We start from the raw sequence: 18466 nt of genomic DNA on the forward strand, positions 1-18466 counted from the left end.
TGGAAATCCCAAGCATATCTTACTGTAATTCAGTTCACAGGGTTGTAGACTGTGAAGCAGGACCCTAGTTACAATTTTACCCATAATAAAATTGTGGTGTAAAGAAGCCAGCTTTCTACTTAGTGGTGGTTCAAAATAGCAGAGGTGTTGACAGTAGTTTGGCAGCCATGCCTAGAGTCCATAATCAAAATACACACTGCAAAAAACGATTAGCAGCTAATTTTCACTTTTGCTCTAACAGCTTTGTGGAGAAGGTGAAAGCCATCAAGTCTGAGCTTCAGGACAAATCCTTGAAGGGGTCATTTTCCCAGCTAAACTTACCCTGAAAACTTACTTTGGCTTTAAAGCAATAATGCTGTCATTACTTCCACTGCTGGAGAATTCTAGGAATTGTGGTTCGTTGAGGACACTCACAGTTCTCTGTTAGACAGCCACTAACTCTTTCTCACAGGACCACTTGGAGATTGGGGTGGCATGCAACAATATTAAACTGATTTATCTGCACCCCTTTTTGGTTATCCAGAACTCCAGAACTCTTCATCAGGCAATATGTCACACAAAACTGGAGTGAGGGGTGGGGGGAAACACAGGGAAAATTAAGAAATAAAAATTTAGACTGGATGTTGACAAACCTTCCTAGTTAGGCAGAGAGCAAGAAATAAAGACAAACACTGCAGTCTTTATATCGGCAAAATAAAAAAATAGGAAGCAGCCCAGAATCCTGGTATGTAGCCTGATAACTGTAAAACCTAGCAGAGACTTAATAAGCCTGCAATCTTCATCAAGAAACTAAATATAAAAGCTTGCCTTATGGCTGCAACATCCAGCCTGATTATTGTACGTTTCCCCCTCCCCCGTGCATTGTGTAACTTTTTACCTGATTAAATGTTCTGGAGAACTCAAACGTTTGCCATTATTTTGTGGCATTTTAATTGGTCTGAATAAAGGTATTGCTCAACTGTGTATTTTAAAGGGTCATAACTTCATTTGCTTTTTATTTGTAGTGTAAATATTTGTCTGTAGTGCAAATGTTCTCTAGGAATTTCTGGGACACCAAAATTATACATGTAAGATGGCTCAATTCAGACATAACCATCTTGGTCTTGTAAACCACAGTTTATCAGACAAAGAATGAGGCTTATGCCCACATGCTTCCTCTTCTCTCCTCTCTTTGCGTATCTGGCTTCAAGGAAGACTTCTGCTTTGTAAGCAGCAATTAAACAACAGTTTGCTGGTTCATACTTCACAGAAAACTTCATTGAAATTAGGTACTCAAGGAGAGATCATTCTTGGCCCCAAAACCATGGATTATTGGACTGAAATCATTATGTCTGAACCAGTTCAATGTTTGTGATATTGTGTGGCAATGGATATATGTGCGTTGAGCATTGTAAATGTCCATGAGATACTGACCCAAAAGCATGGAGGGGTTCAGTAATGAAAACTCACAGCAAAATAGCAGTGATAGATTTATTATAATCAGCAGGAAAGCCACAAAAGCCTGGTGAATAAATTAGCAAGTGGAAATGCTCTTTGTAGCCAGGGAAGAGCATGAAACCCAGCTGGCTTTCATGTGGTTAGCCTTAATGTTACCGTGCATGATAATCATTGTTGTTGAATTATGGATGAGGTTGAGCAATAGGAAGGGAAGGGTGAGCCGGGTTTGTTTGTTTGTTTGTTTGTTGTTTTTAATAATAAGGTAACATGGAAATGTTTCACTGATAAATGCTACGCTAAATCATGGCAATGATGTTCTGAACTGAAGCGGAGGTATTACTCCGAACAAGCCCATATAACCTGGATTCTATATGGTAGCTGGGAAACCAATCTACCCAATACATATGTATCAGTACCAGCACTAGAGAAAATATTTCCTCTCTGCTCTGGCACTACCAGGACCTGGCCACACCTTCTGGGCTGAGATGGCAAAAGTCACTATCATTGCTGTGCCACTCACTGTTCAGTTAAGATATTCTAACCAATGCAGCTGGGCCACAGACTGGACCTTTTTTTCAAAATTGGAAGGGTGCAAGGAGGGGTGATGAAGAAAGAGACAGAACTGTCTGATTTTACCTAGTGTTCTGTGCACCATTGAAACAGTTCCCTTCCACTAATGTGACATGCCAGCCAAGTTTCATACCTCTACTACACTTAATAAAAACATAAGAAGAACCTACTGAATCAGGCCAATAGCCCATCCTAGTGAAGCGCCCAGTTTTCACAGTGGCTAGCCAGATCCCTCTGGGAAGCCCACAAGCAGGCCACAAGTGCAACAGCATTTTGCCTGTCTGTAAATCCTATCAACTGGCTTTCAGAGGCATAATAAGTCTTGACGGTGGAGGTAGAATTTATTTCTACATGCAAGCCCCCCTTATTTAAAACACATATAAAAATTCCAAGGATTTCACAAAAAAATGGAATGTTACTTGGTTTGATGATCAAATTAGCTTGGATAGCAGTAAAACAACAACGTGTAAACACTTTTTTAGTTATACTAAATAGTGTTATAAAATCATATTGGGGGGGGTGTTGCAGGACACCATTACTAATGAACAGAGAGGGGTGACCGAATCTGACAGTTGCAGTTACCCAGAATCCCTCGCAACACCACCTTCTTCGCCTCTGCTCCACTCCAGAGACCCGCACCCCTCCCGTTCAGATGCAACCCTGCCCTAAGGATCAGCATATGCACACATTTCCACATGACTAGCAACTTGGGAGCCATAATTCCCTGTCAATGGTATCTCATTCACAATGGAAGACTCCTCTGAACAAAAGACAGTGATCAACTCTTATGAAAATGTTAATTTATCTTTGTGTTTAGGAATTCACACCTGGGAGGGGTGATAGGAGGACTAGGAGTGGTGTCAAAAGTGCTCAGATTTCTACCTTGAACCCTCCTTTTTTGTGAGGTATTGATTACATAGCTGTGATGTAGGAATGATGTATTGGGGGCGTTTCTTGGTGATGGGGAAACTGATAAAAGTGGAGGTTCTCTTTTGTTCTGGGTTCCTTCCTTGTTCTCCTGCGTGAGGGGAAGGACCCTGTTGCAACAGCAAATAAAGGCTTTGCTTCTCAAACTTCTCTGGTTGGCCTCTGTTATATATTCTCCGACCGATGGAGAACCCAATAAGGCTCTTGTGTACCCCATAAGGGAATAAGAGCAGATTTTGCTTAGAACAATAGTCATAATTTATAGATGCAAGTCATTCACACATCTAAGGGCCAAAGTAGACCTGGTGCTGGGGGATCCAGAATCCGATCCCTTTTATTTTATATTCTAGACAGCTTCACAAAGCGGAGAGGCCAAATTAGACTGGGGAAATAGCTATGGGGTGGTGGTGTGTAGAAATGAAATTCTGCTTTCCCCCAACTCCCAATTTGAAGTTACTGCTTGCCCCTCAGGAGAAATGCAATCTCCGCAGGGAAGATTTGTTCTCGAGTAAAACCAACAACCATCCATGATCCAGGTGAAATGCTCAGGTAGATATTGTGGTTTGTTGCTCTTGCTCTCACACTATGAAAGAAACATAGTAGAGTGATCTGTGCACTCACAGCAAGTTGTTAATTGTGGCTTACTGGGTTATTGATGCAAAAGAAGTTGCCAGAATTTGTTTGGGTGTTTGCTATGTTTTTCATTTTTCTGTTGTTGTTTTTCAAGTGCTTGACAAATAATGCATCTTTTCTTTCTCAAATTTACTAAGCTGCCATCCAGTTTTGTTGTTCACTACCAACTTGTGGATTGACCTACTCTTAATCATATACCTTTTTTTTTCACTGTTGGAGCTGTTATCTCAGGAGGGTGGTGCTTCCTCCTATATTTCTTAGCTAACATAAAGAGAACAGTGATCTTGTGGTTTTCTATCCTCTCTTCCTGCATCTTCCAATGACTCAACTATGCCTCCTTTCATTTGTTACACTCATCTCACATGGCTGTGTTTTCTGGTTTCAGCTCTGTGTTTATGCTGGCATTCTACCTGACCTGTTTTGTTATCCTCACCACAGTAATATTTGTTTCAGTCATCTACTCCTGCGTAAAGGTGAGTGTTAGTAATTTGGTGGTATAATCCTATATGTGTCTAATCAGAAGTAAGCCCCATTTAGTTCAATGGGATTTATTCTCCGGCAAGTGGGTGATAATTTGCTCACTATTTTGTGGCAATTTGATTAGTCTTCATAAAGACATTGCCCTGCTGTGGATTTTGGATCTCTTACCTGTCCTTCACCATAAGGTCCCAGATTACAACAATATAAAAATACAATATCAAATCCAGTAAAAACAATTTTCAATCAGGGGAATAGGATGGAGTGTGTGTGTGTGTGTGTGTGTGTGTGTGTGTGTGTGTGTAAGTCCAAGTAATACATACAGCATACATTGATAGCTATACCATGATGATGCTAGATACCTCTGTGGGAAGGGAATTCCACAATTTAAGGGCTGACACAGAGAAACCCCCCTCTTGGGTTATCATTCTGTGTACTTCTGTCAGAACTTCTGTCAGAACTGCCAGGACGGCCTCCTCTGCTCATCTTAACACCCGACAGTCTGCAGGTAAGGAACCAATAAGATAATTGGCTCCTACATCATTTTAGAGCTCTAAACAACAAAGTGGATAGAAACTAACTATTAACCAGCATAGTTGTTTATATGAGCTTGAATGGAGCCTCAGCCAGTAATTGGCTGCTGCATTTTGAACCAGTTGAAGTTTCAGAATTGAAGGTACCCAAGCATGGAGTACAGGGGCTGAGTCACAGAGGACCAAGGCCAGAGCTGGTGAACCAGTCACCAAGGCCACTTGAGTTTCAAGTAACAATGTTGGAACCAAAGAGTACCCCAAGTTGCGAACCCCCTCTTTCCAGAGGAGTGTAACCCTTTTGAGAAGAGGCCATCTCCCCCCCCCCCTTGAACCAGAGAACTTGGAACACATAATACTTCTGTCTTATTGGGATTTTGGTTCAGTTTATTGGCCCACACCCAGCCCATCACCACTTCCAATCACTGGTCTAGTACCTGAACTGCCTCTCCTGATTCAGATGGAATGATGAAACAGAGCTGGGGATCATCAGCATATTGATAACACCTTGCTCCAAATTTTCTGAAATAGCATGGCTGAGCAATAGCCTCCCTTAAGTAGGAGCAGAACCACTATTACACAGAGTCCCTTGCCTTTTTGTACTCTATAAAGCATTATCAGTACTTGGAATGCTGTTTGAATTTCTTTCCAGTGAGGAAAAAAAACCAGTTAATGGAAAAGTGACCAGTAGTGACTCATGAAATACCTAGTGAAAAATCATACAGCTGTAGTTATACAGTGGTACCTCAGGTTACAGATGCTTCAGGTTACAGATGCTTCAGGTTACAGACTCTGCTAACCCAGAAATAGTACCTCGGGTTAAGAACTTTGCTTCAGGATGAGAACAGAAATCGTGTGGTGATGGCATGGCTGCAGCGGAAGGCCCCATTAGCTAAAGTGGTACCTCAGGTTAAGAACAGTTTCAGGTTAAGAACGGGCTTCCGGAATGAATTAAGTTCTTAGCCCGAGGTACCACTGTAACTTTTATTTTGCCTTGGTATTCTTATTTCAGTGCTTAGGCTCTGAACTATTGCCCTAGCATCCAAAAGGTTGCTGTCAGTACTGAACTTCTTGATGACCCATTTTGACTCAGCTTCCACATTTCTGAGATAAGCTGCTGTTTGTAGGAAATTAGCTTCTATCTCAAGTACAGTCTGGTTTGCTAATTGAAAACATACTCTTTAAAAGATTCATAAAGAGCAGGGCAGTCTTGAGCAGGTCGCGTGCCCTGGCGCTGAGGGGCGGAGATCGCTCCGGCGCCCTCACAGGGTGCAGCATGGCTTCCGCGCGGCTTTGCTGCGCAGCGCCCTGCCTACCGGCCCGGTGCCCTGGCGCCCCGTACCACCGGGACTCTACCTAGAGCTGGCCCTGATAAAGAGAATAACTAGGTTTTGTGCGTAAAGGTAAAGGCAAAGGGACCCCTGACCATTAGGTCCAGTCGCGGATGACTCTGGGGTTGTGGCGCTCATCTCGCTTTATTGGCTGAGGGAGCCGGCATACAGCTTACGGGTCATGTGGCCAGCATGACTAAGCCACTTCTGGCGAACCAGAGCAGCACACGGAAACGCTGTTTACTTTCTTGCCGGTTATGTGTGAACCAGGCTAGAGTGTGACAGTTAGGAATTTTATACCTTCTATATTGATTTGTTTTTGTTTGTCCCCTGCTGCTGCATGATTTGAGTGTCCTGTGTAAAATTCAACAAAGGTGATAACTAGATTGCAAGGCCTGTCCTGCAGGGTTCATTGCTTGTTACCATCATGACTCTACTTCTTCCATTTCTATAACAATATCAGTCATTGATTCTTGTCATTTGCTTCTTAGAGTTTCCAATGCTGGATTTTTAAAAATATCGGCCTTCTGTGGGTAGGGCCAGGTAAGAACTTTGCAGGTTAATATCCAAGGAGAATTGAACACCCTGCACATCAGCTGATGTGCATGCAGGAAGTACCCTGCACCCTGCAAAGTAGCTGAACCAGTGGGATCGAACTCCTTGTGCATCAGATGATGTGGGGGAAGTTCTGTCCTGCTTTCTGCAGCTGATCCAGTTGTGCCTCTACCTGCCCCACAACTGACATCACATATGATATCAGGTGTGAGGCAAGTGGGCCTGGTTTGGGAAAAACAGCCTTATGGGCAAAATGGAGAGGCTTGGCAGACCAGACTTGATCTACAGGTTGGAGTTTTTCCATCCCTGACTAGAGGCTTATGACCTCAGATTTTGAATTCCACATTCCAGAGCAATGAAAGGTAAATGTTTATGAGCAAATGGTTTTTCATGCATTGCATAACATATTCTTTGCCAACAAATCTGGGTTTTTCTACTTCAGCTAGGCAATTTTGAAAAATGGTTTCGAAATAGTCAAATAACAAGCCGTTAGGTTCTCAAATAGAAGAGAGCAGTTCAAATGCTGACATTTTCCAAATTTGGGATTTGATGAATTTCTGGATTACATAAATATGAAAAATTCTATATATGTACCTGTGATTCATCTGTCGCATTGAGAACTACTTACATGCTTAATTTAACCACTTGGAAGAACATTGCTAGATTTTTATTATCATCTTACAGTTTATTGCTATCTTTTATTATGCCAGTGCCTGGTATGATAGATGATCTCCCCACCCCTCCCCACCCCAACCGAAGAAAAAATCCGGCCCAGTGATTTTAGATAGTTTTGTAATGGGTGCAGGTAAAGGCAGCAGCTTAAAAGAGGCACAGCATTGTCACACGTTGTATCTGTCTCCTTTTGTAATAGGCACCAGCTAATCAGCCCTCCTGTTCATCAAACAGCTTCATAATTGTGCTTGTGTAGGAAGCAAAATGCAATCCTTCTAACCGTGCAATAAAAAAGGGGGGGCAAAAAGGGAGAGGTTGGAGTGGTTAGTCATTGCGCAATACGCAAGCCATTTCTCACTGTCTTCTTTTTAAAAAGAAACCACTTAGAAGCCTAGTTGGTGCGATGATAATGATGCATATTTGAGCTGCTATTTGTCTGTGTCTCAGATTTCTCTCTAGGGATTGAATTGGGGAGCATTCTGATGAGGTGAAATTAACAGCAGGGAAGCCTTTTAGTTTTACAGAATTATGAATTCTAGTTATGTATCCTTGTTCTCTCCTTGCATGGGAGATTTGAGTGCTGGGGTGGGGTGAGCCACAAACAAAAACCTATTGGAGGAAGATGTGCGGTAAGCAAGTGAAGGAAAATATGCTCCCCTGAATTCTCACCAGGTCAAAACTTAGTATCGGAAGATAATCTCCAAGATCCCAAATTCACTGGTCAGCCAAATACAATTTAGAGTTGATTTACTTATTTGGGATGAAGTTGATGATTCCTGAGCAGCCCCTGTAGAGTAGATAGATGTTAATAGATCCCAGAGGGTCACAAGATTCAGTACAAGCCAAACTCTGATGGCTTCAAAAGGTGATTAGACAAATTCATGGAGGAGGAGAGTATCCATGAATACTAGTGATGATTACTATGCACTACGTCCAGTTTCAGAGGCAGTAACAGTTGCTGGGGAATCATGAGCAGGAGAGTGCTGTTTAGCTTTTGTCCTGCTTATGAGTTTTCCATAGGCATTGTGAACACAGAATGGTGGACTAGATAGGTCTTTGATCTGGTGCAGCTGGGTTTTAATGTTCAAATCTCTGGTGCCTTTGGAAGTTTGAAGACATTTGCCAGTGTTAATGACTACTGTACAATTCACTGCTGCAGTTGTACCTATTGCCCATGTAAACATAATAAGAGGTGACACGAAGATAAAACTCAATTCTAGCTAGAATCTTAGAAGCAGAACATGTTATTTCAAAATGCATGTTTATATATCAATTTATTCTGAGATCAGAATCAGATGTTTTGTTTTGTTTTGCACACCATTCTTTCTGGTTCTGATTTAGAAGCCATTATTTTAATCAGGGAGCAGCAAGTCAATATGACAAGTTAGGCAAGCAATTATGCATTTAGCCTTTCTGCTCTGAAAATTACCTAGAGGAAGACAGATGTTCAGTGATCTGGCATGTCAGCTTTTGTACTTTCTAATGTGTATTGTTCTTTAGTGTGCAAGATATTTATCCAGAATCATGATTTCAAACATCTTGCTTTCTCTTTTTTGACCAGCTTTTTCCAGCTCCACTTCAGACTCTCTCAAGAAAGATTGTTCAGTCCAGGACCAACAATACCATAGTTGGGGTCTTTACCATTGTATTGGTTTTCCTCTCAGCCTTTGCCAACATGGTATGTTACACTGGTTGTTACCTTTATTTAGCATCACTGACCTACAGGGGCGTACCCAGGATCAAAATTAGGGGGGGGCAAGGGGCGGGGGCAAGGGGCGGGAGAGGAGGGGCCACAGTGGGAATATGGGCGGGGCTACGTGGCCTGCGTCCTCCCAGCTCTTCTGAGGAGGCAGCCCCAGGCTCTTGTTCCCGGCGCGAAGCTCCAGAGGCGCGCGGGGAACGCAAGCCTGGGGCTGCCTCCTCCGCACCTCCCAGGTCTTCCGAGGAGGCGGCCCCAAGCTCCCGTTCCCGGCGCGAAGCTCCAGAGGTGCGCGGGGAACGCGAGCCTGTGGCTGCCTCCTCCACTTACACTCCCCGCTCCCGCTTAGCGCTCCTCCGCTTACGCTCCCCTCGCGCCTCTGGAGCTTTGCGCTGGGAGCCGGAGCCTGGGGCTGCCACGCTGCGCCCCTTAGCCTTTTGCTTCTGGGGGGGGCAATTGCCCCCTCCTGCCCCCCTGCCCACGGCACTGGTCGCCCCTCTGGGCAGCTCGCCCCATCCCCCGGGTGCGCTGTTTCCCTCCGTCTCTTACGTTTACACCCCACCGCTTTTGCAGCTCGATAGTGGGAGGGGGAGAGGAGAAAGTGCGATGGGTTATGGAAAGGGGAAAGGGCAGCTGGCTTCTAGAGTAGGGCAGCTGCCCTAACTTGCCCCGTGGTGGGTACGCCCTTGCTGACCTATCAGTGCCCAGAAGCTGTAGGGTACAAAAGAAAGCCTAGCTCTTGGTGTATGTGTGACCAATGAAATAAAAGTAGGCTTGGGCTCAGTAATTTTCCTAATCCTTCTAACCAGTCATTGTTACAACTTAATGTCTCCATGCGTTAGCCAATATTATGTCTTTAAAATAGACAGGATCAAAGCAATTCTAATTGTTTCACCCATTTTCAGAAACCTGTAAATGGAGCACTTCCTGGGAATTCCCAGTGCCAGTTTCATGGTATATTAATTAGATGGGTTAGATGATACTTGGGATGTGGGAAGAGGTAGATGATGTTTTGCATACCTGCTAACCAGTCATTAAAGCCGCCGCTATTTAACTGGTGGTTTATATTGTTGGGCCCAAGAGCCATCTGTGCTGGGCCACTTTGGCATTGTGCAGAGAAGCATCTTTTAATGCATCTCTGCCCTGAGTACTTTCCATTGTAGTTAGCTGTTTTCTCTTTTCCTTGCCTTTCTTTTTGCTAATCTCTTCCTTTCTGCCAGTTCACTTGCAGCACTGTGGATCTCCGTGATTGTGTGGCTGCAGAGTATAACATCACCCCGCATGAGGTGAACATGTGCCATATTAGCTACTCTGCCTCCAATTACAGCCTGGGGACAGTACAAGGATTATGTGCTAGCTCCCAGCCAAGCTGCAACTTCCCAGAGGTGGGTGTGTCTAAGTTTTAAAATTCGTACAAACTATTAGTGGCCCTTTTTTATGCTGAATGAGACAGTTAATCACTTAGCCCACTGTTGTCTGTTTCAGCTGTTTTCAGCTTTTCTCCATTGACTTCAGGTAGAGATCTTTTTCCAGGTAGAGATTCTTTCTAGCCCAGCTACTTAAAGGTAAAGAGTAAAGAGACCGCTGACCGTTAGGTCCAGTCATGGATGACTCTGGGGTTGCGGCACTCATCTCGCTTTACTGGCTGAGGGAGCAGGCATACAGCTTCCGGGTCATGTGGCCAGCATGACTAAGCCGCTTCTGGTGAACCAGAGCAGCGCACATAAACGCCGTTATCTTCCCGCCAGAGTGGTTCCTATTTATCTACTTGCACTTTGACATGCTTTTGAACTGCTGGGTTGGCAGCAGCAGGGACCGAGCAACGGGAGCTCACCCCGTCATGGGGATTCGAACCGTTGACCTTCTGATCTGCAACCCCTAGGCTCTGTGGTTTAACCCACAGCGCGACCTGCGTCCCAAGTTTCAGAAGTACTGTACTACTAGTTTCACAAAGGTTTATTACTTACCTTAAATCCTAAAATGTGCATTTAGAATTACAGATTTTGGGTGTCAGTCAACAAAAATTTTCTCAGAAATTAACAAATGTGACTAACTTATACCCATTAATTCAGTGGGGGGGGGGATTCAAGATCACACTAAGACAATTGTTCCATCAGGGCAAAAATTTCAGCTTGCCAGACAAAACAATCCCCCCTCCCAATGTGCCGTTCTGGGAGTTTTCCCAGTCTGCCCCCCCCCCCCAGCAATCGAAGCAGAAGTCTTTGCACAAAACTTGTGCTGAGTGGACCCATGAGTTGACTTGCACCCAGATGACCACAGTAATAAAACAGGGAAAGTTCTTGTATGATATAGATTGAGCATGTAAACAAATAAGCATGACTCATTTGGAAGGTTTACCTTGTGGATGTCCTTCTTGAATGGATTTACCTATCAAGAACAATGATTATGGCAAGTGGTTTCCTGGTCAGTCATGCTGTATTGACTGCAGATACTATGGTTCTATCTGGTTTTTATTTATATTTCTATAGAAATATGTCAGATATGCTGATACATATAATTCTTGATCTTAGGTGGTTTCTATGAGTTTGCAGTGCTACCTCATTATGCAACTTACGTAGAATTGACTTTGGAGCTGCTGGCAGCTGTTACACAAAATTACAACTTAATGAAAACAAAGATGCATTAAACACGTATGCATATATGATGCATGTACATTCAAATAGACATGCATGCACACACCTTACAGAATAAAAGGTGGACTTTGAACTGCCGGAGGACTAAACAGCTGCTGAGGATTGGTGGGTCAGGCATTGTGTGGGCCTGCTGGAAGCCCAGCTAGACAAATGTGCCAGTCCCAGTATAAGGATCCATTGAAGGATGTTCAGTGGCACGCTGGACCTAAGGCAGTGTTTCTCAACCAGTGTGCCTCCAGATGTTTTGGGACTACAACTCCCATCATCCCTAGCTAGCAAGACCAGTGGTCAGGAATGATGGGAGTTGTAGTCCCAAAACATCTGGAGGCACACTGGTTGAGAAACACTGACCTAAGGTACCCTCAACTGAAGTTGTTCAGAGCCTTGTATTAATTAACATGTGGCATAGCAAAGGAAGAATAATTAAAATAAGTTGATGTGTATTAATCTGCAACCTCATTCTTGCAGCACTGCTTAATTGATGTTTGCTGCGCTTTACTGATTTGACTCCCGTTTGTTCTCTCTTCCTCCCTCCATTCCATTTTTTTCCTCCTCTGCCGCTTCCCAATCCCTCCTCTTGCAGTATTTTACCTACAGTGTCTTACTGAGCCTCCTGGCCTGCTCTGTGTTCCTTCAGATCAGTTGCATTGGGAAACTCATTTTGATGTTGATTATTGAATTTACATATGTCCTTATTGTGGAAGTGCCAGGGCTTACCCTCTTCGATAATGCAGATCTTCTGGTCACAGCTAATGCCATGTAAGTTACCCTTAAACCTTTGTAAATTGTGTATGTATGTGTGTGTATATATATATATATATATATATATATATATGTATGTATGTATGTATATATATATATATATATATATATATATATATATATATATATATATAAACTGAGAGAAAGGTCACCAAGTTGGGGTTTTAGTAAAGCAGGTGAGGAAGTAGACTGATTCTGGACCATACCATTTCGGAGTAGCAGTAGGTTCTCACATGACTGGACACACTTTTAAAAAGTAAAACTTGCACATAGGAGTTTAAGAAGTCAATGATTTTTGCCTAGCCAGTTTTTTATGTGTACGGTTTTATTGTTTTATGGGAGGGGCATTCAGTCATGTGAGGCCCCTACCCAGGGTCTAGAGTGGAATAGTCCAGAAACAGGTTCACCGCATCATTTGCTGGGAAAACCAAATTGATTAGTCCATGAAAACAATTTTATGTAAACAGAAAGAGTGTGCATGATCAGCAAGTGAGTTAACACTGGAAGTTATTTAAGAACCCTCTATTAGTACTTGCTCTTGGTTCTATTTTGCTGGTATCTAGAATTTGAATGTCATAATCTGCATGACTGTTGTGCTCTCAGATAAGGACCAAACATGCATATTTTGCATCAAGTAGGAGGCCAGTGTCTTAGTTGTGCTGAATGCCAACACATATCTTCCCTTTTAAACATATATACTCATTAAACATTTTTCATTGTAGGAGTTTGTCTTGCTCACTAATAAGCAACACTACTTTTATTGGCATTGTTTGTATGCCTTATGATTTCCTTAATTCCCTTAAAACATACCAAACAACCAATTTGATGAGATCTTTTCTTAAGTTAATAAAACAGCACAAGAAAGAAAGAAAGAAAGAAAGAAAGAAAGAAAGAAAGAAAGAAAGAAAGAAAGAAAGAAAGAAAGAAAGAAAGAAAGAAAGAAATGCTATTCTGGATGAACCACAGCCATGCCCTTCTCCGTTTTGGATTGCTTAATTCTGATTAATCCACTTGGGTGTGATTGCTGCCCTTCATATAAAAAAGAAAATTGATAGCAAATTAGGGGCAGTCATTTGAAGGGATAATCTCAAAACAAAACATCCTTTAGGCATTTTATACTGCATGGAAGTTTGATAAGCGAGGAGCAGACTGAATTACAGCACTTAAAAGCAATTATTTGCATCACCTCACAATCAAGATGTCAGTAAAAAGGTGGAGTAAATAAGCAGCTTCTTCCCAGAAATATATTTAGGAGCAGCAATCTTACCACTCATTAAATTAGCTTTGCTTGCTCTGAAAGCTCCATTTCTTGTTAGTCTTACTGCGTGGTGAACCACTTACGGCTCGTGGGAAGTATTTAGTACATATGCAGCCACAACAGTCTAGGTGCAGATCTCTTCCAGATGCAGGGAATATTATCCTATTTTAATTTAACTGGGCATCTGTCTGATCCATCTAATTATTCTGTATAGGACAGGCACACTAATTAGCAAGATGCACAGATGCCTCTTTTCTCACACCTCTATACAAATTTACTGAAAACATAAGCCAAGAAAAGGCTGATGGTAAAACTTAAAGAGTACTCCTGCCAGCCAAAAAGAATTGTAACCATGCAAGCAGGCCTTTTGTCAAACTCTCATCCTTCTCTTTGTGGCAGCAGCTATGCCGCCAGTCCCTTTCCTCCTCTTCCTTAAAAAACCACACACAATACAGTCATACCTTGGTTTTTGAACAGCTTGGTTCTCAAACATTTTGGTTCCCGAATGCCACAAACCCGTAAGTGAGTGTTCCAGTTTGCGAACTATTTTTGGAAGCCAAACATCCAACGGGGCTTCAAATTGACTGCAGGAGCTTCCTGCCACCAATCAGAAGCCACGCGTTGGTTTCTGAACGTTTTGGAAGTCGAATGGATTCCGTTTGACTTCCATGGTACGACTGTAGTGGCTAAATCAGTGGTAGCTTCTTGCCACCTTGGGATGAAGAAGAGTCCTTGAGAGCCAGGAATTCTGGGTAAGCTAATTGTGCTGCTGCTGTGATTTGCCATAGCATTTAAAGAAAGCTTTTAAAAAAAGATTATTATTTTTTAAAAAAATTCTAAATTTGAAAGGCCTTTTTTAGCAAACTGCAGCAACAGCACTGGCATTTTCCAGGTCACCTTGCCCAGAAGGTCTTTTCTCAGAGTTCAAGAGAGGCAGCAGGCTATGCTGTTACCATGGATGGGAGCCAAGTTGGTCCCCAAGAAGTGTCTGCATATATCCACCTGGTTCTCATGTTAAGACCCATGATGGGTCTTTCTAAGCCCTGGGGCCATCAACCAATGCCCAGCTAGGCTAACTGCTGGCGCCAGGCCTTCCTGCAGGAGCCATGTGGGGTCTGAATTTCAGCTGGAAGAGGACAGCTGCTTTTAAGCAAGTTCTACTGACTCAGTGAGTCAGTAAGATAGATAGATATAACAAAGTTAATGTGGAAAAGCAGTTTTTAAATTGTCACTGTCGGATTTTATGGTTTGTTTTTACTTTGTTTCTTTTCTAGAGAATACTTTGTTAGGTGACTCATGAACTGAACAAAAAAATATAAATAAATTTAAAACGAAAGGGCAGAAGAACTGGAACAGGAGCTATGTTAATTGGATTATAAAGTATCTGGTTCTGCTGGAGTGATCTGGTGATACGACTCAGATAAAATTTCTAACAAAATACAAGAAAAAATGTTCAGTGAATAAATATGAAGGAACTAGATTTCAAGGCACCCCCCACGTCTCCAGTACCATCTAGATTAGAATGAGACAGAAAATTCGCAAACAAAGGGTAGAATCCAGCTTTATGTGGGCAGATTCCAACTTGTCACCTTTTATATCCTCTCTTCTGCAGCCCCACTGCAGAATTCCCTAAGTGCAGAATTCCCTGCACTTGAATCCCCTAATTTAAGGTTGCAGGTAGGTAGCCGTGTTGGTCTGGGTCGAAGTAAAATAAAAAAATTCCTTCAGTAGCACCTTAAAGACCAACTAAGTTTTTATTTTGGTATGAGCTTTCGTGTGCATGCACACTTCTTCAGATAGTGGTATCTGAAGAAGTGTACATGCACTTGGTATCTGAAGAAGTGTGCATGCACACGAAAGCTCATACCAAAATAAAAACTTAGTTGGTCTTTAAGGTGCTACTGAAGGAATTTTTTTATTTTACCCCTAATTTAAGTTAGGGAATTGTCGAGGCAGCATTGTTTTATAACATCCTACCGGTATCTAATGTGCCAACTTTCCTTGACTCCTCACTTCAACGATAATCAAGCTCAAAGTCAAAAAGTGATCCTCTTTCATTGTAACGATAGGCAAGTAGAAGAAAATTTTAGGAAGTGGTTATGGCTCCACATAGTGTTCAAAGTGAAAAATAGTAGCACTGATTTTGTGGAGCAGTTGATTATTACATTCAATCTTTATTTTAAAATATGTGGCATCCTGGATTCCATGGAACTTTGTGTAGTAATAATAATAATAATAATAATAATAATAATAATAATAATAATAAACAACTTTATTCGCATTAGCCAAAGGCTATAGCAACAATAAAATAGTACACTGTGTACAATAAAAGATTTGTTAAAAGCACAAATTAGAATCCTGAATTATCAATCAGTTGGTGGTCCTTATTCCAATTGCCCCAGCAATGAAGCTATGTGTAAAACTTTGTGTAGGTGTAAGAACTTTTTTTAAAAGAATGGTGATCTTAACCATGTTTGGAAACATGTTCCATTGAAATTGCAGGCTTTGATTCTAGTGTTACAAAGGGCATTAGGGATCCCTCCTGTTGCTGCAATCCATCATGCATTTCAGAACAATCAACACAGAGACTTATAAAACAACTTCCCTATAATTTAAATGGAGTACTTTGCACACATGTTCATTTGATTAACATCAGGCAAGTGATCCAGAAGAGACATGGACTTTTGAACTGGTTGAAGTATTAGAGAGGCACTTTTGTTTGGATAGCATTGGAGCAGTGAAATGTACACCTTGATTTTAATCCAAAGTCAGCAGTTCCGTGCCAGCTGGGAAGAAGACTGAAAAATTAAAAAGGCAGCTTGTGCAACAAATAAGGGAAACAGCAGCAGCATCATAACAGTAATGAGGAGGAAAAATTTTATATCACATCTCATTTGTGTTCAGACTTCTTCACATATATTATCTCAGTATTCTTTAGAAGATGGTGGCTTGATAAGGCAATCTGAGCTCTGAACCAGGGTGTTCCTGGCTCATTGCTTATACTCCTAGAAGTATAGGAGGGCACTAAATGTGGAATTGGGAAGAAAGCAATGGAATCAGTGATTTATAAATATAGCATAGCAGTCTATATACATTGTCTAAAACCTATCTCTTGCTGTTTCAGAGTGTTTTCCAATGGGACAGAGAATGGAACATGGTGAGTTACTGAGGGGGCAGGTAGCCTGAGGTTGCTTTAAAAATATATTAAGTGGATTCAGCCATTGGTGGGTTTGGGTTATTGCAGACATAATGTGGCTCATCCTTTAATGGTGCTTAAGGGATATGGGATGGGCACACCCCTCTCTTCTCAAACACAAGTCGTCCCCCCTTGCTGTCGAAGCACTGTTAACCATTATGAATGCTTGCCAGAGTTTGAATTTGAAACAAACTTGAAATACAAATTAACGTCAACCACAGTTAGTAGCACTGCTACTAGCCTTTGTTGTATTCAAGGATAGGAAGAATTTGACCTCATAAAAGCCGGGAGAGTGTGAGAAAAGAATAGAATCTAGTGGTCTCTCACAAATCCCCTATGATTTAGTATTGGAATGCATTAACTCTGCTGTGGCCCATTGTCTCCCTTCCTTGCCTAAGAGGCAGTTTTGATACAGTGTGCCTCGCTTCTAGAGTCATTGAAGCACACAAAAAATGAAGATGGATGGGGAGGCCTCGTGCAAAGTAAAAGATGTCCACCTGAACTTCGCTGTTCACGCTGCATCAAAAACAATAACTAAATGATAAATGAAATGATTCCGAGTTGAACAGAATAAAATAGTCAGTGGATTTTATTGGTCAGCAGCTACAGCCCACCCCTTGCTCAGCCTGTTGCTACACAAAGAGGTCAAGAAATTGCTTGCTTTGAATTGTACATACTCCTCCAGTTGAGCGACTGGCATCCTAGAACATCCAGAGATTTATATATTTTCTTTTCCTGTGTAGTCCTCCAAGTGTGTCCAGGGTGGCCTTGAAGATTGTGACTCCCGTAGTTATCACTGTTTTTGTCTTGGCGGTGTATCTTCATGCGCAGCAAGTGGAATCCACAGCAAGACTTGATTTCCTCTGGAAGCTTCAGGTGTGTGTTTTTGAGTGTCATTTTAAAATGCCATTTATAATCAGCAAACAGTAGCTATTCACGCTGTTAATGCGTTATCGTACTGTGCTCATAAATTATCGAGCTAGAAGTGCTGGCACAAAGGAAACTCCTATGGTAGGAGTTGTGATCTGAGGATCACAAATATTGTGCTCTTAGTTTTGTTTTATATTGTATTGTAAAAAATACTGTCCATGCCTGTGTGTATCCATCCCATGCATATAGTTTGGATGGAGTCACCCTTAGTGTGTGCAAAATCATATTCTGTTGCTAGCATGTATTGATGGGCTACATCTTCGACTTTATACCAGTGGTTTCCAACCTTTTTTTGGCCATGCCCCACCTAAGCAACTCTAAAATCCTGATGCCCCCTCCATGACATATAATTCTTATTGTTCAAAAAGTGAACTGCTATTCACGAGGAGGAAGCCTAAAAGACCAATAACTGTTAATAACTCATTCTCGAATTTTTGTTGTTTAGTTGTTTAGTCGTGTCCGGCTCTTCGTGACCCCATGGACCATAGCACGCCAGGCACTCCTGTCTTCCACTGCCTCCCGCAGTTTGGTCAAACTCATGTTCGTAGCTTCGAGAACACTGTCCAACCATCTCGTCCTCTGTCGTCCCCTTCTCCTAGTGCCCTCCATCTTTCCCAGCATCAGGGTCTTTTCCAGGGAGTCTTCTCTTCTCATGAGGTGGCCAAAGTATTGGAGCCTCAGCTTCATGATCTGTCTTTCTAGTGAGCACTCAGGGCTGATTTCCTTCAGAATGGATAGGTTTGATCTTCTTGCAGTCCATGGGACTCTCAAGAGTCTCCTCCAGCACCATAATTCAAAAGCATCAATTCTTCGGCGATCAGCCTTCTTTATGGTC

General features: G+C 42.2%; 1 protein-coding gene across 2 annotated transcripts in view; it reads left to right on the forward strand.

The window, feature by feature from the left end:
• Nucleotides 1-18466, forward strand: part of ADCY5 (adenylate cyclase 5) — a 184088-nt gene that overhangs the window by 156955 nt on the left and 8667 nt on the right. For both annotated transcript variants that reach the window (XM_035128989.3, XM_060275982.2), the window contains 6 exons: nt 3953-4040; nt 8694-8810; nt 10052-10216; nt 12069-12244; nt 16630-16662; nt 17445-17577. In XM_035128989.3, coding sequence (XP_034984880.2) covers nt 3953-4040; nt 8694-8810; nt 10052-10216; nt 12069-12244; nt 16630-16662; nt 17445-17577 — 712 coding nt within the window. The remainder of the gene's footprint in view (nt 1-3952; nt 4041-8693; nt 8811-10051; nt 10217-12068; nt 12245-16629; nt 16663-17444; nt 17578-18466) is intronic.

This window comes from Zootoca vivipara, chromosome 1 (genome assembly GCF_965207765.1).
Source record: "Zootoca vivipara chromosome 1, rZooViv2.hap1.1, whole genome shotgun sequence".
Classification (NCBI taxonomy): domain Eukaryota; kingdom Metazoa; phylum Chordata; class Lepidosauria; order Squamata; family Lacertidae; genus Zootoca; species Zootoca vivipara.